The sequence below is a fragment of the Malaclemys terrapin genome, chromosome 19, assembly GCF_027887155.1.
Source record: "Malaclemys terrapin pileata isolate rMalTer1 chromosome 19, rMalTer1.hap1, whole genome shotgun sequence".
In the NCBI taxonomy this organism is placed as follows: Eukaryota; Metazoa; Chordata; order Testudines; family Emydidae; genus Malaclemys; species Malaclemys terrapin.
In genome coordinates this window covers 15,808,696-15,835,574 of record NC_071523.1, presented here as the reverse complement: position 1 = coordinate 15,835,574, position 26,879 = coordinate 15,808,696, and the positions used below count along the sequence as shown (strand labels likewise).

The window sequence follows — 26,879 nt, the reverse complement described above, 5'->3', positions numbered from 1 at the left end:
TGCTGTGTTTCACCCCAGCGATGGCTGTATTTCAGTGGTGGGGAAAGTGATCCCAGTGTAGTGTGTTTCAGTTTAATGGAGCCTATCAAGCACGTTGGGAGACAAGGGGCTGGATACGTGCAAGATAATCATAGAATCCTAGAATATCAGGGTTGGAAGGGACCTCAGGAGGTATCTAGTCCAACCCCCTGTTCAAAGCAGGACCAATTCCCAACTAAATCATCCCAGCCAGGGCTTTGTCAAGCTTGACCTTAAAAACCGCTAAGATTCCACCACCTCCCTAGGTAACCCATTCCAGTGCTTCACCACCCTCTTAGTGAAAAAGTTTTTCCTAATATCCAACCTAGACCTCCCCCACTGCAACTTGAGACCATTACTCCTTGTTCTGTCATCAGGTCCCACTGAGAACAGTCTAGATCCATCCTCTTTGGAACCCCCTTTCCAGGTAGTTGAAGGCTGCTATCAAATCCCCCCTCATTCTTCTCTTCTGCAGACTAAACAATCCCAGTTCCCTCAGTCTCTCCTCATAAGTCATGTGCTCCAGCCCCCTAATCATTTTTGTTGCCCTCCGCTGGACTCTTTCCAATATTTCCACATCCTTCTTGTAGTGTGGGGCCCAAAACTGGACACAGTACTCGAGAGGAGGCCTCACCAATGTCGAATAGAGGGGAATGATCACGTCCCTCGATCTGCTGGCAATGTCCCTACTTATACAGCCCAAAATGCCGTTAGCCTTCTTGGCAACAAGGGCACACCGTTGACTCAATCAGTAATATCAGTAAAAAAAATAATATCAGTAGTCTGGGTCCTGCACCGGGGTTTGTCACTGGCAAAAAGAATGAAAGGATTAATTACTACAATCAAAGAAGCAGTCTCGGGAGCCCTCTCGTCCCTTACACTAATTTAAATTTAAGCAGCAAACGACTGTTCTTCCTGTGTTCAGTGGTTTTTGTTTCTCCCTGGTAAACTTTTGCCAGAGGTTTTACTCTTTACTCCTTTACATTTCATTGGAGTGCACAGGACTAAATAAATTAAAGCGACCATGTTCCATTAACTGAATGATAACAATGTCTGCAGCTGGATTAATAAACACAGTCTTGTAGGTCAGAGTGTGCTGGAGGAACTTAAGAGACAGCGAAGTCTAAGGATCAGCGCAGGGAAACTGGGAGTCAGGACACCTGGGTTCTCTTTCTGGCTGAGTCTCTGTGACTGGCTTTGTGACTTTGGACAAATCCAGTAGGGTCCAGTCCTGCAGCGCGCACTCACACGAGTAGCAGGGTAATCGCTTTGTGCCTGCACAGGATGGAGAGAACGTCTTGCAGCAGTGACATGAGCCATCATTGGTTGATATTCATAAAGTGCTTTGAGATCCTGCGATAACAGGTGCTATTGAAGGGTACAGAGCCTGAACTGTGCCCTGTGTGCAAAGCATTAGTACAAGAAGGGAAGAAGCCTTCTGCCACTTTGGCAAACTGGGTCCTGATCCTGCAACTCTCGGTAATGTTGACTCATGCGAGTAGCCCCCACTGGTCTCCTCTGGCCAACAGCAAAAAACGACACAGAGGAACGTGTTCCCTTTGAAGGCAATGGCAAAACTTGCAGAGACGGCCGTGGGAGAAGGATTAGGCCCAGGATCACCGCCCCCACACACGCCTCATTTGAAGAACACACAAGCTGGATTTTTTCTGTTCAGAGCCTTTGCTAAACAGGTCCATGAGGGCTGGCTGCTGTGCCCTCGGGCCCTGATCTAAAGACCACGGATCTCAGCGGGGTTTGGATCAGGCCCTAGTGGGCCTTGGGTAAAGCAAAGCAAGTCGGTTCAGCTGCTAAGCTTTGCCCCCTTTGGGCCTCTGGGTGGTGAGTGCTCATCTGGCCTGCAAAGCGCCACGCTAAGGATTTGTTGAATCAATGGGAATTTGAGAGAAGCTGGAATGTCTCGTGTGCCTGTTCCAAACCCATCGACACCATGCAGCATGCCAGAGCGGCTCTTGTTTCAATAGCAGCGGGAGTGGCCGTGACAGAACCTCCCCACTCCTTGCGCACCCTTGTAAAAAAACTTCCGGGAGAAATGAAAGAAAAGGAAAACGTCAGGCGATAACAGAACCAAAGCGCTGACCTTTCTCAATGACCAGCTCCAGTTTCAGGCGGAGCTCCAAGGTTTGGAGCCATTTCCAGACAGGAAACTTCATCCTGCTGCAAATAGAAACCTGGGCTGGATTCTGCTCTTGGTTGCACCCGCATAAATCTAGAGGGAAGCCACTGACTTTAGTGGAATGATTCTGCGTAACTGAGAGAAGAATCCGGCCGTTATCTCAATGACGGATTTATTGTAGCACAGTTCACAGAACTATGCTCAGTCCTCTGCTGCCTGCAGCACCTCAACTGGTGCAAAGTGAAGCGAGACGCAGTTACACTAGCGCCGGGGATCCGACCCCTGGTATTTTGGTGGCAGGAATGTCGGGAGGCTGTTCCCTACTTAATTTTTTGCACTAAAAATCAGTGATCCTGGGTTAAAATAAAGCAGCAGCCCTTTGAAAATGCAAGTTTGTCCTATATTTCAACCAAAGGTCTCAGAGCATCTTACAAACATTGAGTCCCTCAAGTCCCACATGCCTGTGAGATAGGTACGCCTTTAATAAAACAAGCCTGTTAATTATTCCTCCTTGTCCTAAATGGAGTCGTATGGGAGCGAGGGAACTAAATGGGATTATACCGTATTTGAGAGAAACAAGGAAGGGATTTTGACTATGGCTGCATGCATGCCTGGTCCCCAGTCCTGTATCCTGATCCATGCGAGTGGACCCTCACGTCCATGCCGAGCCCTGTGGACTTCGGGTCTAAGGGTCCGCCTGTATGGATCAGATTGCAGGATTGAGGCCTCGGTGTGTAACTCCACTGAATTCAGTGATTTATAGTCTGATTTGTGAGCATGTGTGTGGGAATATCAGTGCCTTAACTCTTGCATTGCTGGCTATGTTAGAGCTCACCTCTTTTGTTAACTAGTATTGACTATTTTAGGGAACTTTAGTGCAGTGGCTTGAGTGCAGATGGGGATGTGATATTTAGAAATATTGCAGGTTTGGCTCTTGCTTGTAGCATAAAGCAGCATCACCTAAGCTTACACTTTGGTGGAAAACTAGAATGGGGAAGAGATACTGTATACTAGATAGAGATACTGTTCCTGGCTCTGCCACTGGCTTGCTGAGTGACCTTGGGCAAGTCACTTCACTGCCTGGTACCTCAGTTTCCCCGTCTGTAAAATGCTGATCTCCTTTGTAAAGTGTTTTGAGATCTACTGGTGAAAAGCACTAGATAACAGCTAGGTGTTAATAATAATAATAATTAATAAAAATAATACTTAATAAAATAAACCAGAAGAGGCCCCAAACTGTTTCAGATCTATTCTTTGTTCTGTTAGTGAAATCCCCAGTGTTTACAAAAGGCTAAGCCAACTCCAACCCTCTCTAGCAAGCGATGTCAGGGGAAGGCAAAAGACCAGTAAGCTGCCATGCTGTGGATGCTGTCAGCTGGTTTAAACCTCTGCCCGTGTGGCTGCTTCCTCTGTGTGGCAGCTACTGTTGCCTTTAACAACGTGGAGATTTGCAGCAAGTAGTTGATGTTGATGGTTTTTAATATTTTTTTAAGCCTGGCTGTGGTGACAAGAGTTACCCAGTTCACCCCCAATAGAGCCAGCCAGCAACAGTCGGCGCAGTGGGTAGCGATGGTAGTAAAAGAGGGATACACGATTGGGCTGGAGGACAAACCCATCAGACCACGCAGGGCTCTTGTCGAGCCTCTCGATTTTCCGGTGGTGATGTTGGCATTTCCAGGGCGTCATCTTTGGCTCTAAGTTTTTGGCTCAGTTTCCCAAGATGTGTATGTTTAAAAAAAACAAACAAAACAACCTGCCCCGAAGCCAGGAGCTCTATGTACATAACCAGGGCCTTTCACCGCAGGATCGTGGGCACTTGACCGTCATTAATTAACGTGCGCAGCACCCTTGTGGAGCAAGTCAGTTATTTCTGCTATTTTACAGATATGGAAACTGAGGCACGGGAGTGATTTAAATAGATTCTTTGTCTTATTATCGGGGGCTTGTTCCTCTCCCTGAATGTACGCTGACCCCATGGCAACCAAAGACCCTTCCCCCTCATTAAGGACGGGGCCGTGTTGTGAATTTCACATCTATTGGCTTTGCAGCTGAACTTCTCCTCAGTCTGAGGGTTCTGGATGTTCTGTCCGGCCCATTGAAGAAAGCAGCCCAGGTTGAATTGTTTGGATCTGGATCCAAGCTCCCTGAAAGTTCAGGAGGGCTCAGATCCAGTGTTCAGGTTCTGACCCGGGTCTAACTGGAAAAAGAACAGGAGTACTTGTGGCACCTTAGAGACTAACAGAATTATTAGAGCATAAGCTTTCGTGGACTACAGCCCACTTCTTCGGTTTCTTCCACAAAGCTTAGCAAAGATGCCATCAGGCTTTCAGAACTCTGCACCCTGCTGTACCTCCCCTTCCCAGAATGCCCTGCTGCTCTTACCAAGTTGGTAACAAATGGCTTCCCAGGTGGACCACTCCTGTGTGTTCCAGTATTATAGCTGTCAAACTCTCGTGGCAAAAAGACTTCACAGCGAGGGCTGAATCCAGCCCTGCGCTATGCAGGTCTACAAGGACAGGAAAAGGATATAGATAGCTTCTTCCCCAGTACAACCAGCAGAGCATGAAGGGACAGGACCAACGGACATACCAGCCCAGGCACCATGTCCCGCAGGGGGCCATGCTTTTCTGGCCGGGGTGTGTCCAGCCGTCCAATCACACATGCTGTGATCAGCGGGGGGCACTGGCATTTCACTCTTGCTGGGAGCAGCAGCAAAGTGCTCGGCCTGGGCCTGCCCTGCGGAATCCTGGCCTGCCTGGCAGGAGTCACTTTCACAGTACATGCACTGGGGATGTATCTCTAGTCCCACTTCCTGCTCCTCCCGGAGCAGGACCCAACCCAGAGACAGCTGGAGGGTTTCCTGGTTCCTACCTGTTCTTGAGCAGCTCCCTCAATTCTTCATTTGGATCCCCAGTTTAGCATCTCCTAGTGCCCAGGGGTCCTGGGTCACTCAAGTGTTTAATTAAATTTGGCTGATTGGTTTAATGGGCTATTTGCTCTGGCCCATTAGCCCTTCTGTAACTGGGGTCCTGGACCTTTGGCTCAGGGTGCTCAGCGCTTCGTTGATCGTAGGGAATGTGGAGTTTCTGGACCCTGGCTGCGTTTGCGTTTCTGTACTGATGGAACGGAATAGTTTATAACATTCTCAAATGGCCCGAAAAGCAAAACCAGCTGTTGGAGTCATAATGAACTCGCTGGCTTCGCTCAGCAGCGACATTCCTCTGACAGCCGATCATCGCTGCCCTTAACCGATACTCCGGAGGTGTCACGTCACTTACCGGGGAATGACTAAAAAGGCTCTGGGGAGATCTGGCTGACACAAACGGAGAGCTGGGTTCAAACCGGGGGCAATCGTGTCCCAGCTGAGACAGGCCCCGGTGGTCTCATTCTAGTCTCGATGGTCATTTGGTCCACACTGCAAAAACACCCTCCAGTTTGGCATAGCATAGCCTTTGCTTAGGACAGGAGTGTTGGCAGAAAGATGGAAGTTCTTTCTTGGCAATATTGTGCATGGTGGGCCGGGGATGGCGGGGGAAAAGTCTGCTGCTCAGTGCCTGCCATTTGTCTCTGTTATTAGCCCCCCACTCTCATGAGCACCAAAATACACTTACAAAGAAAAGAGGGAGCTACATTCTGCTCTCCTTTAGACTGGTGTAAATCCAAAGTAATGGATTGACTCTGGTATAACAGTGAGCAGAATTTGAGCCTTTTTAATTACTATATAGACACTGGGAAAACTAAGGAACCAGAACACTTAGGAAGTTTGAGTATGAGAGTGCAGAGCCAGAAATAGAACCCAGGATTCCTGGTCCCTGCTTTAGCCATTAGGGAATTCTGCCTAAATATACTGCAGGGTACGATGGCTCTTTGGATGTTCCCCCTTACTCTCTCTCACTAACATAGGAATTTAACTCTGAAGCAGCTTTCAGGTTGGAATTCCCAGTTGGCGTTTGTCTGGTGCTATGTGAACATTCCCAATCTCCAGGAGACGGCATTGCTTTGAACTCTGCTTCAAAGGGAAGTCCCCCACAGCATGGTATGTCTCAGGGCTTTGCTATCTATCCTTCAGCAGGATTTATCTAACCCCCCGACTCTTGCAAACAAATATTTCCTTCTCTTTTTTCGGGGGGAGGGAGGGAGAGAGCATTGACCCAATTATTCAGGCTCTAGAAAAACGTTCCATGTACAAACTCTATTTCCCTTCCCTGCTTGGAAGACGAGCAACTGGAATCGACAAGCTGCTGCGCCCAGAAATGGAATGGATTTCTGGCTTTTGCGCTGTGTTCTTAGTTATTTATTTTGTTTTATTTAAAAGAAAATTCATTCTTCGGCATTGCACATTCCTTCCACTCCATAAATTATACCACTTGGCAGGGACGGGCTGCTTCACCCGTTAGCCGTCTGGAGCCGGAGCAGTGCAGTGCATGTCTAAAGCGACCAGAAAAGCTCGCTCGGCTCTCATGCAGAGGCACCTGGGGCTCTCCTTGCTGCTCCCTGGACTCGCCCTCTTTGCTAGACAGGAGCAGTGCAGTGATAATCGGTAAGAGTCACTAACAGCATGTTTGCTTCCCTGGAAAGGCTTGGGAACGTTAAACATGAGCACATGTTAAAGAACGATTATTAATGCCTTGTGCAGCAGAGAGGGCGGATGCTCTAGTGATTAGAGAGTTGGCCAGACTCTCGGGGGAGCAGGGTTCACTTCCTGGTTCTGCTCTCTAGGCCCTGCCTGACTTTGCTCGCATCACTGAATCTCACTGTGACTCAGTTCCCGCTCTATTAATTGGGATTAATAATCCTTAGGATCATACGTTCCTAAAGGCAGGGGCTGTCTCTTACCATGGGTGTGCACAGTCCTCAGCCCCGTGGGTCCTGATCTCAACTGGGAGCCTCCAAGCTCAGACGAAGAGAGAAATAATAATCGCCACGTCCAGAGGGGTGTGTGGTGTTAATTTAGATGGAATCAAGGGGCCCAAGGTGTTAATGTGAGCCTATGACCACTGTCCAACATGAAACAGGGTCAGGGTTTGATATCCAGAGACCTCAGCCTGCTTAGCAGCATGGCAATCACCACTAATTGTCCATGGAAACCTTTCATTAAAGACCCAGAGAAGAAGGAAAGACGGTTAATGCATTTGAAATGTACCGTATTGAATAGGGAAAAGGAACGTTCCTTGTTCCCTTTTCCGGTAGCTGAAGGGAGCTCTTAGAAAGGGACCGCCCGTGTCTGACAGTCGGAGATGGTGACAGAGATGGTGATAACTGTCCTTGTGGGAGAAAGAGAAGAAGTTAGTTGAGGGGTTTGGAGCGGTTGTTGCTGTTATAGTCCGATCCGGCTTCTTGAAGACAAAACAAGCCAAACTCGTACTAGGAGGAAAGGAGAAGAATCAGACAGACAGAAAAAGCACCTCTGTTGACTTTCACTTGCAGTCTCACTGCTGGGAAAAAACAGGCACCGTGCGTGCATGGTCTTACCAACCACTCCGAGACCTGGCGAACCGTAATTGCTTTTATCGGCCTCTCTGGTCACAGGCTGACAGCAGTGTTGCAAAATGTGGCCAGCTAAGCCAGACTCTTATTACACAGAAGGGGTGTGGGGGGAGATGTGGACGGGGGTAGCAGCCATGGTGGTGAAGCTTGCTCCGTCCCCTTCTTTCAATCAACCCATGTTGCAGTAGCCCCCTCTGCCCATCCGTCTCTGCTTATTTCCCCCCAAAGGTCTCTTCTTGTTAAGAGCCCCAAAAGGGAGTGATGGTGGAGTGGCCCCGCCCCTTATTATGTTGTTCACCAATTAGATGTAATTTCCAGCACCCTGGTTTTGGGTCACTGAGTTCTAGTCTCACACGTCTCTCGTTTACCAGGCATGAGCTTTACACAGCCCTTAAATTATAGCAGGAGGCCTTTCTCCCTGATCCCCTTTTTGCACCTTTTCCGTCAGCATATGCGGTTATTGTGACACTCCATAAACTTGCTCCCAGGGAAGGTAAATCTGTTGGCCCAACAGGGGCAGTGCGTTTGCTTTGGGGTTTTAGTTCGTCCCTTCATGGAAATAAGGCGAGCCAGCGCTGGAGCCAGTTCCAACGTGACGAGAGGCTGTTCGGAGGTGGGGCTAGCTTCAGGCCTCTCTCTAACGGGACCCCTTTCATCAAAAAGGCGCCCACTGGACGTTACAGCCTGTATCTATGGGGCTCACTCATTCCTCACTGAAATGCAGCCATTTCTGGGGTGGAAATGGCCGCCGTTCTGTGCCCCGATGCACAACAGCATTTAAAAGAGGGTGTGAAGAATAACGTCTCTCCTTCCCCACGCTGGGGCACGTTTAGGTTCCAAAGCCGTTACCAAAAAGGATTTACCTTTGAACCGGGCACCACCCTGTCCGTGTTCTGCTTTGCTCCGGACACGTGGGCGCTACCATTTTATTCTGCTTTGCTTTCTCTCGCCAACGCCAGATCCAAACCTAGGCAGGGGCCATAACGTGATCAACGTCATCATCCCCGAGAGCCGGGTGCATTTCTTCCAGCAGCTGGGCTACATCCTGGCAACCCTGCTCCTCTTCCTCATCCTCCTCATCATTGTGGTGCTCGTTACCCGCAAACACCGGAGGAGAGGTAAGCGCCTGGCCGGCAGGGAAAGGGCACCAATGGGAAAGTCTCCAGGGCTGTTACCCGGCTTAAGGAGCCAGCACTTGCTGCTGAACATCGTGCTGAAGGCAATGGGGCTCGTGGTGGGTTTGCAGGAATGGGCCTGAAGAGAGACCATTCAGTGAGATGGGTGTGATAGTCATCAGAGCATGGGGCGGTCACACGCCCCCCTCCGAACCTTTAAACTGCCCCCCCCACACACACACACAATCAACAGTTACATGTTGCCTCTGCCCAAACTGTGTAAAACCCAATGCACCACCTAGGGGCGAAGTGAGGTGTAGTTGGTGTCTTCGGCCTTGTGTGGACCCTATGCCGTGGGTGACTCTCCCCCTGCAGAAGGAGATACGTGCCTACAGACATGACTCTAACAGAAATAGCCACGTACACTATGGCGAGCAGGGGTAGGGGGCAGTGTCGGCCTCCTCAGTGGTGCTCTTGGATTGCCAGTCTTTGTGTGGGGTAGGGACCCAAACACCAGGGGACCAGATTCTGATCTCAGTGTCACTGCTGTAAATCCAGAGCCACTCCACTCACTTTAATGGAGTTACACTGGGTTCACCTCAGTGTCAAATGAGAACAGAATCTGGTCCAAGGTTGTCCTAAGGAGAAGAGGACCCCTGAGATCATAGTTCCATCCTAGGCAGGGTGAAGAAATCTAACCTGATACCCACCTTTTGGAAAGGTCACAGACCTAATGGCTGTAGCCTGGTACCTGTGGCCCACGATAGACACAGTTCTCAATGGCTGTCCTGTCTTACCTGGGCGGATGTACCATGGACCTAGTGAGTGCAGCGGCATGGGGCAGGGAGTGACCCCCGAAAAGTCCATGGCTGAAATACCAGAGGAAGACGTGACAAATAAAGAAGACCAAAGCTTTTGGTTGCCAGTCATCTGCTGGTCTGGGAAGGGTGGAACAGGTGAAGATTTAGGAACAAAACATGACTGGTCAGTGGGTTGGGAGAAGGGGTAGCTGGGATGGCGTCCTGGGGCAATGGAGCTGGGATGCACACGGGCGGGCACGTGGTTGGGCTGTGAAAGCCAGGCCCACGGTGAGCCGTCCTCTCAGCCCCAGTCCAAATGTTGGGTAGAATGACGTCATTGCTCCTGCTCACTGCGTGTCTCTTTCCCCATCTAGGCTATGAGTACAACGTGAAGAAATACGAAGAGTAAGTAGGAATCCCCGATCCGTAGTAAATGAGCACTGAACAAAGCGAAAGGCTCCATCTTGAAGAATATGGGCCCAGATTCTTAGTGCTGTCACGTGCTGTAATGCCACCAGGGCTGTCCACCGGCCGAGGGTGTCTCTGTGAAGTGCATAGTCATGCAACAAGCATGTTGATTGACAGGCTTTATTCACTGCCTTCCCGCGATTCTCCTGCAGCTCACTCCCTAATTATGGCCATTGCTATGTGCTTGGTGCTGTACACAAAAATTGGGATCCCCATCCCTGGTGAGCAGCTTGAACCCTACCAAAATGGGCAAGCGGTCGTTGGAGGGCTGGCTCAGTAGCAGGATTTCCTCTGCTTACACGCTAGGAACTGAGCCTCAAAATCAACGGCGCTTCATTAAAGATACCCCCAGGAGTTCATGTTAAAGGCACAAAGTGCAGAGGTTTGGGGCAAACACTGCTGCGGTTGTCCTGGACACACGCCTGTGCCTAAGCCCCCTTCAACTTCCTTTGCATCTTGGTCCCATTTCTGGGACTTGTGCTTCTCCGTTTATTTCTCTGGAAGGAAGAGACCTTTGGCTGACATGCTGTAGGAGAGGATGGTGCCTCTTCCCTTGGCCAGAGAGAGCGAGAGAGGTGGTGACGTTCCCCTGACTTCAGGGGGAGACGTGATTCCCTTTTGTGAGACCATTTTGTCGTGTGTTCACTTCCTTTATGAGAAAAGTCTGATAGAATGTATCAGGGATTTTATTACCTGTATTACGGCAACACCTCAAGGTCCTGACTGAGATCATAGCCCCATTGTGCTAGGTACTGTACTTACATATAGTAAGAAACCATCCCTGACCCAGAGATCTTACAGTCTGCATAGACAAGACAGAGAAAGGGTGGGAGGAAAAACGAGGCACAACAAGGCCAAGTGACTCGCAGAAGGTCACAGAGCAGGTCAGTGGAGATACGTCTACACTTCACACTAAGCTTGGGCTCTGTCTCAGGTTTGAACTCAAGCCCCCTTTCTGTCCAGACATAAACCAGTCTGCCTCGGGCCAGCAAGCACACAGGACCCAGGTCCTAGGACCCTGCTAGGGGTGTGAGTCAGAGCCCTGTGTCTTGGGTCCAAGCCCTGTCATTCTGTAGTGTGGACTCAGCTCAAACCTCAGACCCGAGTCAGACGGTCAGCATTGTGCAGTATGGAAGCGTTAGCACAGCTGTGAGACCTGAGTCTGGTGATTGTAAGCCCAGGTTTACAATGCAGTGTGGACGCACAAGCATGGGCTTGGAAACACCAAGTCCACAAGCCCAGGTTCCACAAACCTGGGTTTACAATGCAGTGTAGACATACCCTGGCAGAGCCAGGATTAGTGCCCAGGTCTCCTGACTCGCAATGCTGTGCTCTATCTCCTAGATCACACTGCCTCCAGTGCAACCAATAAGGTTCTGTAGACATTTGGTAGGGTTCTACAGAAGATACCCTACAACCTCTAGTATTTAATAGCGAATGAGCTCCTTGTGCAGGGTTTTCCTACCATCCTAAAGATGTACAACGTTTTCGATTAAATTCTCTGGAATGGTCACCCAAAAATCTATTGTGACGTTCCCCTCTGGTGTTATCCAGACTAGTGATCTGCTAGGCCACTCCAATCGTTGACTCTGGGAGCCAGCCTTACCCTGCGCTGCTGTGAGAACCCCCACTCCTGGGCTGTTCACGCACAGCCTCTGGCATGTCAGCTGCTCCCAGCTACTTGCAGGCGAATGACACTAGCCAATATCTCCCGTCCCAGACACAACCCTAGGAACCTCCGTCTTGCAGTGTCCAGTTACACCCGCTGGACGCTGCAAGCTTATAGGAGTTCATCAATTTAACAAAGAAATTGATATGCACCAGGCTTGTTCTCCCAAGGGGAGTCTCTGTCACGCTTCAAACCGAACACACTGCTTCAGGTAGAATAAACAAACAGATTTATTAACTATAAAGATAGATTGTAAGTAATTATAAGTCAAATCACAACAAGTTGGATTTGGTCAAATGAACTAAAAGCAAAACGCATTCTAAGCTGATCTTAACACTTTAAAAGTCCTTACAAACTTAGATGCTTCTTTTATCATGTCCTTTCTTCCCTCCGTTCTCCCCCCCCCTCCGCCTTCAGAGTCAGGTGAGCATTACCTCATCGCAGTCCCATACTGCCCGAAGGAAGGGGGTGACTCCCTCGAGGGTCTAACAGATTCTTTTGTTGCTGCATGAGCCAGTGTCCATTGTTCCTGTGAGGCTGGGCTGGGTTTGTCCCATCCATGCCCTGATGAGGTGTGAACTGACTCTCTGTTCTTGGAGAGTTTTTGCCTGGGCTTGCTTTAAGCCATGAGGATATGTTTTCAGCCTCATAACTATATACATGAAATTATAACCTGTAACCTTACTATAACATCACTGTAACAATTACTAAAACATCACTATAACAACCATGCTCAGGGCCTCACGAGCCTTCCAAAGACACCCAACATGACAAACTTTGCATTGGATCCCACACAATCATTTTATAAAGATGAACATGGGGGTGTAGGGTGTCCCCCCGAGGTACAGAGCGTCACACCTATAGAAAAGGTTACCATTGCCTATGAAATCTCCTTGGGCTTTTCCATCTGGGTTACACCTAAAGGAAAGTGTGATGAAAGAGAACAGTTAAAACTTAGTGATTTTGGTCTTTATTGTTAAAGGATAAATCTTCAAAGCAGTGGGTGATGATTTAATCACAGCGCTCCCCTTAGCTTTAATGTGCATGGTACAGCACCAATCCCCCAATACACTGCTCTGAAATTACCCCCTCTGAAGATCAGGAATTGGCTGGAATGTTGGGAACAGAGGTGATGGGAAAGATGTGAGAGAAATGGGGAACAACCTGCAAAAATGAAGAGAGTTAAAGGAACCAAGTGTAGAAAATATCTGGCAAATTGTGATTTTTTTTTTCTCGTTCCCTTTGTCAGGAAGGACATGAATCTCAAAGAGTTTTCAGTTGACACAACCGACCTGACCCAGTACAAAAGCGAAGACATAAGGCTGGGTATGTGTTGAATCAGCAGGATGTTTCCTGCAGCAGTTCTCAACCCTTGGATCAAAACGAATTACGACTGAGATTTCCCAAGCCATCTAAAGGATTTGGTTGGTTGTCCGATTTCTCATTCATTTCTGTGAGAGTTGTCCATCCACAATCTGTACGCAGCTTTGGAAATCTCAGCCCACAAACCTAAAACTTGGGCCAAGTTTGCCAAAAATGTTGGACTGAACCTGGGGGCTTGAGTTTTGGGTGACTGGGAGTTTTGGGATGACCTCGGGGCTGATTTATGGGTTTGGGGGAAAACGGGCAAAACTCTTTACTTTCCCTTTGAACTTTCGGGCTTCTTTGAACCCTGCAGCTCATAGCAAAATGGACAGGAATGCGAAGCCATGTGACGCAAAAACAGGACAAAAATTTGCACAACATTCTGTGAAGGGGTGTTATAAGGATGATAATCACGAAGCCACTTCTCTAGGGTCTACCATCAAAGAGTCTCGAAGCACTTGGTCATTAACCCCATGTTACAGATGGGCAAATTGAGGCACAGACCAACTAAATAACGTGTCCAATGCTGCGCAGTGAGTCATTGGGAGAGATAGAAATAGAATCCCAAAATCCAGCCTCTGAGGTCCCTGCTCTAACCACTTGACCTTGCTCCCCTTCCAGAAGAGGGTATGAACAGCAGTTGACTGAGTTGGAGAAAGAGGAAGGTCATGAGCCAGCCCCATTCCCTGCCTCCCATCTTCCACTGTAGCAAATTTTATTCAGTCCATTGCAATCAGGTCCTCCCTGGATGCTGCAAACCATCATGCTGAGACATGGGCTTCTTCTTTGGAGGTTCAGGAGAAACAGGGGCAAAAGGACCCCGAGGAATATCCTAGGAGGTGAAGTTGGGAGTGGCTGATTCTTGGGTCCCTAGAGTATAGAAGACTAAAACCAGTGTTGGATCTCATGGTCAGAGCCCTGCAGCGTGGGGCCCGGGTCACTAGCTGGAGGATTCTCTGCACCTTGAAGTCTCTAAACCATGATTTGAGGACTTCAATGGCTCAGACGTAGGTTAGGGGTTTGTTGCGGGAGTGGGTGGGTGAGATTCTGTGGCCTGAGTTGTGCAGGAGGTCAGACTAGACAATCATAGTGGTCCCTTCTGACCTTAAAGTCTATGACTCTATGCTGAAGTAAAGGGATGCAAGCCAGGCTCAGTGATGGCTTACATAAGGGTCACTGCATGGACGTGTGGGCATACCCGGGGGATCCCGTAACAAAGCTGGAGATAGATCCTCCTTCTTTTTACAGGAGCTTGAAATGGAAGCCTGGAGTTCCTGGTTTGGGTGGTTAATCAGGTCCTCCTCCCAGACGAGGTCCTTCTCATTGTTCAAGCTTGGGGAAGATTGCATTTAAAGTCATCCTGTTCCTCTTTGGTGTACCAAGCTGAGCATAGGGGGCCAAACTCACCCCCAGCGTGTCTCAGGGTATGTCAGTGGACTCACTGGTACCTCAGGGAAGAATTTGGCCCTTTCTCTGTTTTGTTCTATGCAGTCCAAATAAAGGCCTACCCATAGTCTATCCTCTGGAGGGAGGGACTGCTTGGAGAATCATGGGGTACAGAGTCAGAGGCTGAGCTAGAGATCCCAAGATGGGCCCCAGAAAAATAGAAGGCATGTGAAATGCAGCAACAGAGAATAGAGGCATTCCCCGGGGGCAGAGGATGGGATATAATTCTGTGCAGGGGGGTGGGGCAGGCTGCACCAGGTGGCTTCCTACAACTCTGATAAAATCCTGCCGAGGGCCAGCAGCTTCTGAGAGTTTTCCTAGGAGCAAAATTCTTTAAATAACGACATCAGGAAAGGCCCCTGGGTGCCCTTCACCCAGCTAATCCAGAGCATCTCGCTACAGACCTAAGCAATCCATGGCTGTTACTGAAGGCAGCACGCTGAAGTATTCAGACTTGATCCGTGCCAGTGAAGTGATTAAGCTGGGGAAACATGTTTCCTCCCTGCCAGTATCTGAGTAGTTCTGCAAATATGACCGATCTGGAGATGCACCTAGTGCCCGTCAGGAACAATCTCACATCCCTCTAATCGGAAAAGCATAGCTTTCTTTTAACAGTCTGTTGGAGGCTGGCCTCTGAATTGCGTTCTTTCCTCACGCAGATTTCAAAAACAACATCCTGAAGGAGCGGGCCGAGCAGGCCAAGAGCTTCCCAGCAAAGATCATCGATTTAGACAAAGGTACCGATGACCCACTCCACCTACTAAATGCTGGGTTGGATGCTCTTTATTGTGGGGGCTAGGGGGAGGCGGGGAGCATGGTGCTAAGATTGCAGCAGCCCAAGCCACAGATGAAGGGGGAATGTCCAAACAGCCCGACACGTGGCCGCTGGAATGAGGAGTTGGTTCTGCTCATGTTCTCTCATCATGCAGCCACAAGTGACAAGTGGTGATTAGGAGCCTTAAAAGCTCTTGGCAGCAGATGAGGAGAATTTTCTTCCCACTCCAGTATGTCACAGAGCTAGAATAGTTTATTCCAGTCTTTTAAATAGTACTTTCCCCAGCTCCTCCTAGCAGAAATGTGCTCCCATGGAGGTTAGGAATGACCCCTCTCTGGAAGAAAATACCATGGACTAATTTAGTTATGGACATCATCCACTTGATTCAAAGCAAGCAAACAAACCCCCCAGGAGTCAGAATCTCCTCTCCTGCAACACCACTGAAATCAACAAAGTTACACTGGTGTAAAACCGGTGCCAGTGAGAAGGGAATCAGGCCCGGGCCTCCTGTAATTCGCTTTATAACTTTATTAGCACCGTGATCACGTCAGTTACCCTGGAGCTGCAAGTGTTGCCATGCTACTGCCTAGATTCTGCAGAGCATCTCATTTAAATAGCTTGGGACCAGTCTGGATCCCATCTGTGAAAGGACCATACCAGGTCACTGAAAGAAGCAGAGTCCATGGGGAGTTGCTAGCAAATGAAGGAGACATTTTGCGCTCTCTAGTAAAATGATTATGCGTAATTTGGAACAATGGAATATTCCCTGTATAAAGACGGGGAGAGTTTTCCCAAAGGGAACCTGGCTCTGCTTCTGTTTGAACCAGATCATGCGGGTGGCTGTCATGAAGCATGGAGATGAAATTATACGAGAGAAGGTACCCCCCGGAAAAAGAGGTGGATGGAAAGCTCCCAAATCCTCCCCCTCCCGCCTAGGTCTGGATGAGGCTGTGAGTCACTGTCACAGAGTAGGGAAAAAGTTCTGTTCACTCTTGAGTGCCTCACACTCACGCATGCGTTTATCCTCCTCATTCTCCTGCGAGTAGAATGGGGTGACATTTTTCAACTGAAACTTTTTTTCAGTGCAAAATGCAGATTCGGCGACACCAAAACATGTGGCAAATTCACGTCAATTTTGGTGAAGAGCTTTGATTGAAAAAAACCCTAATAGAGAGATAAATTCTGAAAAAAATCAAAATGTTTTGTTTGACCTGAGATGATTCTTTTTTCTTCTTCTTATTTTTCAAGTCACCAGAAATTTAGAAAAAATTCAGTTTTGAGTCAATCTGACATTTTTGTTTGAATTGCCAATGAGCGGAAAAATCTGGCTCAAGCAGTGAAGTGGGGAAATGATGTTATTCCCATCTGGGGATCTGAGCCCTGGGAGGAGGGAATTTAACTCAGGTGTTCTAAGCAGCACTCAGGTGCCTTAATACAAGACGCTCCTTTCAGCTGAGGCATTTCCATCACAACATGCACACCCATACCCCAGCTTCAGCTGGGTCTCAGAAAGAGGATTTTTACCAGACGGGCAGGCTGTGAGCACCCTGCTGCCCATCTGTATATATCACAGTGGCTTGATTTGCGTGATTTTGAATGAGTCTGCAAACACTAACCTCCGCCCCCTCCTGTGCTTTCAGATTTCAGGAAGGAATACTGTAAATGAAGACATTTGGAAGCTGCTGGCTGGACCAGAAGCTGCAATTAAAAATAGACGAGATGCATTCCTTATTACAACATCCTTCCAGTTACCGTAGAGCTTTCATTTAGACTTTCTTCCCGTTGGGCGCCAAGGTGTGTGCAGCTGCATACAAAAAGGTTTAGATTGGCTGTGTGATCCTGGAGATGGTTTTTGGTGGCTTCTTTTTCCCCTTTCCTGTTTATTTTTTCTTCCCTTTTCTGGATTTTTTTTGTTCTTTTGCATCAATGTTTTTTTTCAGCTGACCCAGAAGATGTTTAGCTTTAACTTAACAGCATTAAATAAACCCCACCTGCACCATGACCCTGAGCCATCCGTATGTCAGGTACTTTTCCGTGCAATGTGTTTAACAGCGAATAAGACAGGGTCTGTTTTTGATCTCCCGTATGCTGACGTAAATCAGGAGGAACAGTCATGACACTTAGCACTTTCCATAGTCAAGATGGGGTATCAATGTTAGCTAATCCATCCTCATGCCCTGCCAGGAGGGTGAGTAAATATTATCCTCCTCCTCCAGGTGTGGAAACTGAGGTATATAAGTGCAGAAACTTGCCTGTGATTTTGCAGAGGATAAGTGGCAGCACCAGGATTAGATCCCAGATGCTGTGGACACCTAGCTCTGTCTTATTCCTCTCAGCCACCTTGCCTGATTTTTTTATTATTATTTTAAATTTATAGACCAAATCCAACCTTGGCATGAGCAGGTAATGCATTATGTTGTTGGAAAACCAGTGTAAGTTAGATCAGAACTAGAAATCTTACTATGAACAAGGCAAAATTCTTGGATCCGTCGGGTGGTTCTCTGCTGCATGTCCTGCATTTGCCAGGTGGGTCCTACTCATCCAGTGAAGTGCAGACCTAACTCCACCCTATAGGTGTCTTAGCTGCAGGATGGATCAGGGAGGAGAATTTTTCACTATGGACCAAACCCAGCCCCAAGCACAACTCCCACTGATGTAAAGAGAGGCAGTATGCTGGGGGTGAACAGAGACCTTAGGTTAGCAACTGAGATCAAACTCAATCGGGGACAGTTCCTCAGATCTGTCACCTAAAAAGAATGGCTCAGGTGTGGGAATCTCCCTCACATCCTCTGCAATGAAGACTCATGCAAACAATTCATTGATCTTCTCCGCAATGGCCTTGTCTTCCTTGAGTGCTCTTTCAGCACCTTTATCATCCAGTTGACGATTTGGCTGGCATTTCAAATTCTCCACCGTCTGTTTCCTACTGGTAAATTATCATCATAGAGCTGCTCTGGGGAGCATTCTTTGTTTTTCCGTAAGACTTGGAAGGTCCCAGCGAAGGAGGAACAGATTCAGAAGGGCTACAGGGTGTGTATGTCAACAAACTCTCAAAACAGGCTACAGGGCCATTTCAGGGTGCTAATTCTTAGGCAGGAAGGTTGAGGAGGGAAAGGAAACAGGATCAGTTCTGTGGATGTTGACTTCACGTTTGGAAGTAGGGGACGTAGGCTGAGAAGCCCTTTGCAAATAAATAGCCTGTTGGGCTGGTATTTCAGGTTTAAAACTGAATCTCTTTCTGAGTCAACTCTTTGCACGTTGGAAATCACAGAGTGGATTCTGCCGTAGTTCGGTTTCCATTATCTCCTCACTGGCAGAGGCTGAATTCTGGAGATGCCTGGCTGCAGCAAGAATGCATTTCAGGCCAAATTTGAGCCTGGAGTAAGCAACTCAACTGCTGTCGAGTTGCATCCATTTACACCAAAGCTGAATTTAGTTCTTCAAGCTCCATCAGAGGGATCATGGATGGTGCCCAGCCAATCTTGTCACAATGCCGGGGGGCCCTCATACATACTTAGAAGCCAGGATGAGAGGCTTTTTGTACCTAAAGGAGTGTGTAAAGGAAAATGGTTCATCATGAGTACCCACGTCGGCTCTGATTTCTCGCTGATGGTGGGCGTCTCCTTACAGAAGAATAATTTTCTATGGGAGAGTGCTACTTTAATGTAGCCTCTTAGGGCAACATTAGCTAAACAGCAGACATGTGAAAAAATACTGGTGCAACATAGTAGGGTAATTCTTTAACCTCCAGTTATTCTGGACCCCTCTAGAGATCCAAGGGCCCCATATAGAGATCCTGTGATTTTTGAGAAACTTCCCTTATCCTCACTTAGTCCCGTTTCCTGCAAGCTGCTCGGTGAAGGCAGACCCCTGATCCCGCGGGACACAGCTGGTAGGATCAGGGCCCTAGGTTCCACTAGTTGCCCGGCCTCAGAAAGCAGAGAGCCATTCTTGGCTTGCATTTTGCGGGGCTTGATTGAAATCCAGCCCACATCTCTGCAGGTGCAGGGGGAAGCACTGGTTATTCAATCAGGACGGCACAGTCTCAAGCAATCAGCATTAATGTGTGTCTCTCTCTTTCTCTTTCATGTCTGTGAGTCAAAGGTTGGACCTTGAACTTGCCAGTTCAAATTGCTTAGCGCAGCTTATATAGACACAGGCTAGAAATGGGGTCACTTACTCATAAGCTCCAGAGGAGTTTAAATATGTCATTTGTCTTCTAGGCTGCAAAATAGCTTAAGGGGAAAAAATTAACATGTTTTCTGAACTAGGCACAGGGCTTCGAGAGCTCCCCATCTTTGCTTTGATCTCCAGTGTGAATGTGGGTAGCAGTCGAGCCTGGGGTGTGTGTAACCCTACATTGCTCGAGGTGGTATTGTGCCCGCCTAGCAAGCAAATGAATCAGTAACTCAGAAGAGGTGTTTGTGTGTGACTCTGTGCAGACTCCTGTGACGTCTGTGGGTGGAATTTTGCTTGTGCCGTGTATCGTGGTTGCATCTCTGCACATGCAGATACTCAAAGCAAACTGCGTTTCTCACAGTCCACGTGGTGCAGCTGACTTGAGTTTCAGCCTGGGCCCAAAGCTGGCTGAGAAGAATTACACAAAAACTTGGCCAGGGAAAATTGTGCCCGGCAGTTGTTAGACGTCCCTCACTGTCCAGGCCACTTTAAGAAAAAACAAACGAAGGGCCAGGCTGGACATCTCGCCAGACAGCACAGGAACAAAGGATTTGCCATAATGGATCAGGCCATTGTCTGGTAACCTGCCTCAGGCACTACCTGGTGCTTCAAAAGAAGGTGCAATTCCCTGGCCAATTGCACTGTGCTGCACATGGAGGGACAAAATTCCTCCTTTATCTCTGGCCTGCCACGGGAAGATCTGAGGTTGTCATGCTGGCAGGGTCTAGGAGCACTCAGGAGAGCAACCCCTTCCTTTCCGCGTGCGTGGTAAGAGAGGTGATGGTTCTTGAAGGAATCATGTCCCGACAGAGACCTTACTGTGATGTTTCCACTGCCAGCTCCTTGGGGCAGGGACCATATCTGGTCCAGAGCCAGGCACACCACTGAAGCTTAATAGTAAAAAATAAAAAGTTCCCAGGCCATGGTGGGGCAGGGGGAGGAGATTTTATAAAGAGGGTCTCTTGGAGGACTGCACCCTCTCAAAGAAAAACCGACTGAAATGGCAGCATTAAAGACTGGCACATCAAGTGTCCTGTATAGATCTGAACAGGTTTAGTGCAAGGTTGGTTTTTGCTAATCAATGAGAAAATCAAGCCGGACAGGGCATGCATTGCTGCCCTACTACAGGAACACGTGCCAGGTGTGTGATTTACCATGTCAAAGGCCAGAGGTAAAGCGATCCAGGCAAGACTACAGGACAATCTGGTTAGTGTTTTCGTAGCACTGTTCAATCACTAAGTGGAGTCAGCAGGGGGAGGTTCTTGTGTTTGATGGTGTAGACGAGTGATGAGAGGGCAGACAGCTCTCAGCTCTGACACCACTGAGCAGCCCATTAGCTGTAGCTCCTTTGCATGTTTGCTCTTGTATATTGTTGGTCTTTCCCCTTGGCCTGAAGGAATATGGCTGTTCTCTCTGCAGCTCGGTTTTCTCATCAGTGTATGGGGATAATAATTCCTCGCTCACAGAGGAGCAATTCATTAATATTTGTAAAGCACTTTGAGAACCTTACATGCATGTCTCTACAGCAGTGCAAAAAAAAAAGACTGCACTGAGCAGATGCTGCATTTAATCTTTAGCAGACAGGTTTCCCTTTTGATTTATGGACTGTTGTCAAGCTTTGCACCCTTCTAGTTTCCTTTGACTCCTGAGAAACACATTTCACTATAATAATAATAAAACCCCTTAATATTTGTCTGCTGATTGCTTCCCCTGTTCTGAAGCAAGTAATGGCAGAAAATGCAAAGTGCCTGGTAGGGTAGTTAAGATTTTATAGACTGTAATCTTTTGTTTGGAAACAAGGCAACAGTTTACATCGGTGACCTTAAAAAGGGGTTACGTTAAATGCCAGCTGGTCCCAGATTGGCTCGGCTCTTTGGAAGCAAACATTTTCCAGAGAGCTTTGTGTAGCAACAGGGCCTTTATTTTTAATTCTTGAAATCAGTATTATCTGGTGCTGGTGGTTTTGACTTTGGAACAGTGAAAGCATGATCCTTTCCTTGTGATTTATGTTCTCCGCTTGGATAGGAAAGCTGCCAGAAAGTTCGTTTTATTGGATTTGCATTCCCACTGATTGAGTCCTTTTGGCCGTTTTTCCTCCCAAGTGCAATTGTTCATAAGTGAATGATTGTTATTGTTAACAGTTCTATAGGCTATCGGACCTGCAATGACTTCTTCTCCTTTTTTAGCAGCATAGTCATTTGGCACCAGAGAGAAAGACAGAGAGAAATCCTAGCATTAGTTTAATGAAGATGACATTGTCATGATCTTAATTGGACATAAACAGTAGGGAGTCATTTCTGTAGGCAGGAAAGTGGGTACAGATAAAAAAACGAAGGCACCTACGTGGACTCAGTGATTTGGAAAAGATAAAAAAAGAATAGCTCTTGTGTTTCAGTGTCTGGGCAGAAAATTATCCTCAGCATGAGCTGGTGAGATCTTAATTGAAGCCTGAACTTGACTAGAAGCTTGCGAGATGGTGTAATTTGATGCAGCTGCGCAATCCTTATACAGGTGCTAAAACAACAGGGATTATGTTAGTCTCCAACTTAGATATTTTGCCAGAAATCAGACAGCTGCTCTTGTTGCTGGGAATGGGCATATAGATATATATTTTGGTAATTAGAAGCTTGCTAATTACAGTGGAGCTCCAGCTAGATGAGAACCTGCCTGGCAGGTGTGATGCTATAACCCAGTCTTTATGTGGGGCTTGCCTGGGTTGCAGTCAGCAGGTAGGATGCACCTGAATGACACAGAGTGAAGCAAAAAGTGTTTCTTCCCCCAGTATCTGAGTGGTTGGGCGTGTGTTAAAATTCAAATGGCAGAGGCCAAGTGCTGCTTCCCAGATGACACTGGAACTTGAAGCAAAGACAGAGTCAGTTTCTCAGCTGGTGTAAATCAGTAAGCTCTGGTGGCTACACCAGTTTACATCAGCTAATGATCTGACCCACAACAGTTTGTTCAAGGAAATAAGAATAATTTTGGTTTGATGGTTTGTCCCGCAAAACATGCTACAAGAGATTTTGCCCGTGGAAAGAAAACTCATGGCGAGCACAGGAAAAGCTGTAAAGTTTTTTTTTAGTTGATCATTTTATACCATTTAGGATTTTTTATTTTAAAAAACTCCCTGATGAAATAGTCATTGCAACGTAGAGAAGTGTCTTTAAGTCTTTAATGTAAAACCCAGAAGGTGTTAGCAGTGACACACCATGCTTCTGGTTTGAGGGCTATGCTGGGTAATTAACCATAGGAACGCCTTCCCGAGAGACCTGGTGGATTCTCTGTCACCTAAAGTCTGTAAATCAAAAGGGGATGCTTGCTAAAAGATACGCTCCAGCTGAGCCAGAAATTCTGGGCTTGATGCAGAAATTAGTGGGTGAGGTTCTCTAGCTTGTGTTACACAGGAGGTCAGATTGGGTGATCATAACAGTCCCCTCTGGCCTTAAAAGCTATGAATCCTCTGCTGGGGCCTGGTGCTGCGTTTGGCTTTTTCTGAGGTGCACTTGGAACGTTTTGTTTTTTTATTTCTAATGTGCAGCCCTCCCGCTTTTACTTATTTGAAGTTAGACATGGGTACATCAGCCAAAAAATCTGTTAATAAAATTAGAGTAATATGTGCAATAGAAAATGCCTCCTAAATTATATATGGGGCTACATTTTCCTGTTACAGCTCTGCAACCCTATAATAATAATAATAATTAATACCAAGGAACCCTTCCGCCCAAGATCTCAAAGTGCTTTACAAAGGTGTGTGAGTAGAAATGTCTTTAGGTCTCAGGTGGGGAAACTGAGGCACATAGTGATTTGTATCGACTTGTCCAAAGATACACAAGAGATCAGTAGCAGAGCTAGGACTAGGACACACATCTGCTTTTCAGCTGTGTGCACTAGCCACTGAACTGTGCTGCCTCTCCAGATTGAGAGGAGAGTTTGGCCCATAAAGCTGGTTTGACGCTGTGTTGTAATATACTTCATTTCCATACTATCATTGTTGCTTTATTGTCATCATTTATCAGCCCATTGTGTAACTCTCCTGACATGTAAGAAATAAAGAAGAATGTAATTGGTTTTCAAATGCAGTTGGTTTTATTTCTTGCTCTTTGAGTCGCCCTCTGAGAAACTGAGAAGCAGCCGCATGTTCCTTCTTCCATCTATGCAGCACCTTCCACCTCAAAGTGCTCCAAAATGCTCAACAAAGTGTGGCCCCAATCCTGCATGCTCCCAGTGCATAGAACTCCCCTTGACTTTGGTAAGAGTTCCCCACGGGGACGGCTCATCAGACTGGGTCTGTAAGGCCCAAATCCTACAGTCTATATGCAAAACCTCCCATTGACTTCCCAAGAAGTTGCATATAAGGACTGCAGGATCAGACCTTCTACTGCATATACAGATCACACCACCACGGAGGGTTTAGCAGTCCACGGTAACGATGCACAATGCTGTAGGACAGGAAGAGAAGGAAGACACCATATCCCATTGAAACTGCAGGGGTGGGGGACGTTGGGCACGGTGACAGGATAGCAGCGTTATTATTACGTTGTTAGAATATTCAGGACTTTAGCATTGGCAGACAGAGAGGCAAAGAATTTGCCTTTAGTAGGGGGTCAGGAATCTGCCCCCCCCCACCTGCTGCCAGGAGTTAAACTTCATGCCACTTGGTGCACATTTAGTCAATTCCTCCTACCTGGAATTCCTGCTGGACTTAAATACCCGCCAAGCCTCTCCAAGTCCATTCTGCTCTTGGAGAGCCACCAAACTGCTGACCACTATTCCAGCGAGAGTGACAGAGTTTTTCCCAGGACAGAGTGGAAACCGCCGATGTTACCCTGTTGCATGGACAGTCCAGTCCCTGGCAAAGAAAGAGGGAGATCAAAGCATTTAGCATGGGAGAAAAGCAGGAGGTGATACACTATAAATAGCCAGAGGTGGATTGAGGAGCATGTCCAGTCTCCCTGGCTCTCGCCAATGCTTAGTGTCTCACCTGCATGGAATACATATTAAAAACAATCCATTGTCATTCCATGACACCTCTTACCCGAGGGCAAGTCGGCCTGCACTGCCTCCTTCACTCTCCCAACTGGCCAAAATAAACAAGGTTAAAGAGGGGGCTAGTGATGAGCTGAAGGGCCCCTCCATCTCCTTTCTGACAGCAGATTGAAAGGAAGGTTGGGGTGATGTCCCTGCCTCTGATGGCGTTACCCCCCCTTGTCTGGGTGTTGCTCAATCAGCCCTGCTAGGATAGGGCTCCCAAAAACACGCGTGACCATCAACCCTTTGCCTTTGGAGTGCCCCAGGTTGCACCAAGCATCAGGAACCTTCCGTTTTGTTGGCTGAGATGAATTCGGGGCCCACAAGCACACAGTGTGTCCATGCGGGTCGGTCCCATTTTTAAGCTGCAGCCCATGTTCCTCACTGCAGCATCTAAGGGGAAGCAGGGCTGGCCATCCTGAGCCGACAGATGGCTTGTAGCAGCTGAGCTCATCCCTTGACCAACCCCCACTGGGAAGGAATCGAACCTGAGACCATTTTTTAGATTGAAAACTAGCTCCTCACCTTATTTTTTCTTCTAAAAGCCTCGCGCAAACTGCAGGGCCGGGCCACAGAAAATGCTTTCAAATTATACCGCAACTGCTGGAGGCCAAAGACACCAGCAATTTGATTTCTCCCATTAGTGCTAGATGGGAAATGTGGCGCCGTGTTTCCAAAGGGCCTCCGACAGTGCAACGGCAAAGTCTGCTGCAGGCATGTCTGTTTGCACACACATGACACCCACATTTACATGTGCTCCAAGGGCAAGTGACCAGCCGCCAACCAAAAGGGAGAATTTTCCCCATACACAAATCGGGCAGCTGGCAGAGGTGGGTGTGTTCACCAAACCCCTTGGAGAACATGGTCGTAATGCCTAGCCGGGGCCAATCCTGGGCCACACAATGCTCTGGGCCACAGGGAACAAAGTGTCCGGAAACCTGCACAGAGGAAAAGGGGAGCAAGCACTGGGGCGTGGGGTGGAGGAGACACAGATGGGAGGGAGAGGTGAAATAAAGAGCAAAACTAGACTATGATTCACTCTTTCCTAAATGGACAAAACACAGGCCCTTGCCCAAGTTCCCAAACTTCGGTGCTTCGCAGAGAGCTGGCTAGAACACAGGTTTCATCCCACTGGATTGCAGAGCCATTGGCCATTATCTTTGAAAACTCATGGTGATTGGGGTAGGTCCCGGATGACTGGAAAAAGGCTAATGTAGTGCCCATCTTTAAAAACGGGAAGAAGGAGGATCCGGGGTCAGTCTCCCCTTAGTCCCTGGAAAAATCATGGAGCAGGTCCTCAAGGAATCAATTTTGAAGCACTTCGAGGAGAGGAAAGTGATCAGGAACAGGCAGCATAGATTCACCAAGGGCAAGTCATGTCTGACTAACCTGATTGCCTTCTATGATGAAATAACTGGCTCTGTGAATGAGGGAAAGCAGTGGACGTGTTATTCTTTGACTTTAGCAAAGCTTTTGATATGGTCTCCCACAGTATTCTTGCCAGCAAGTTAAAGAAGTATGGGCTGGATGAATGGACTATAAGGTGGATAGAAAGCTGCCTAGATCATCAGGCTCAACGGGTAGTGATCAATGGCTCCATGTCTAGTTGGCAGCTGGTTTCAAGCGGAGTGCCCCAAGGGTCGGTCCTGGGGCCAGTTTTGTTCAATATCTTCATTAATGATCTGGAGGATGGCGCGGATTGCACCCTCAGCAAGTTTGCAGATGACACTAAACTCAGAGGAGTGGTAGATATGCTGGAGGGTAGGGACAGGATACAGAGGGACCTAGACAAATTAGAGGATTGGGCCAAAAGAAATCTGATGAGGTTCAGCAAGGACAAGTGCAGAGTCCTGCACTTAGGATGGAAGAATCCCATGCACTGCTACAGGCTGGGGACCGAGTGGCTAGGCAGCAGTTCTGCAGAAAAGGACCTGGGGATTACAGTGAGCGAGATGCTGGATATGAGTCAACAGTGTGCCCTTGTTGCCAAGAAGGCTAACGGCATTTTGGGCTGTATAAGTAGGAGCATTGCCAGCAGATCGAGGGACGTGATCATTCCCCTCTATTTGGTATTGGTGAGACCTCATCTGGAGTACTGTGTCCAGTTTTGGGCCCCACACTACAAGAAGGATATGGAAAAATTGGAAAGAGTCCAGCGGAGGGCAACAAAAATGATTAGGGGGCTGGAGCACATGACTTATGAGGAGAGGCTGAGGAAACTGGGATTATTTAGTCTGCAGAAAAGAAGAATGAGGGGGGATTTGATAGCTGCTTTCAACTACCTGAAAGGGGGTTCCAATGAGGATGGATCTAGACTGTTCTCAGTGGTAGCAGATGACAGAACGAGGAGCAATGGTCTCAAGTTGCAATGGGAGAGGTCTAGGTTGGATATTAGGAA

The 26,879-nt window shown here is 47.9% G+C and overlaps 1 protein-coding gene across 1 annotated transcript in view; it reads left to right on the top strand.

Annotated features, from left to right (window-relative positions):
* Positions 1-20,998, top strand: part of MXRA8 (matrix remodeling associated 8) — a 36,848-nt gene extending 15,850 nt beyond the window's left edge. Inside the window, exons 6-10 of the mRNA XM_054009261.1 lie at positions 8,599-8,757; positions 9,929-9,959; positions 12,941-13,017; positions 15,162-15,239; positions 16,918-20,998. Of these exons, the coding sequence (XP_053865236.1) occupies positions 8,599-8,757; positions 9,929-9,959; positions 12,941-13,017; positions 15,162-15,239; positions 16,918-16,943 (371 nt within the window). The 3' untranslated portion in view covers positions 16,944-20,998. The remainder of the gene's footprint in view (positions 1-8,598; positions 8,758-9,928; positions 9,960-12,940; positions 13,018-15,161; positions 15,240-16,917) is intronic.
* Positions 20,999-26,879: the final 5,881 nt, after the last annotated feature.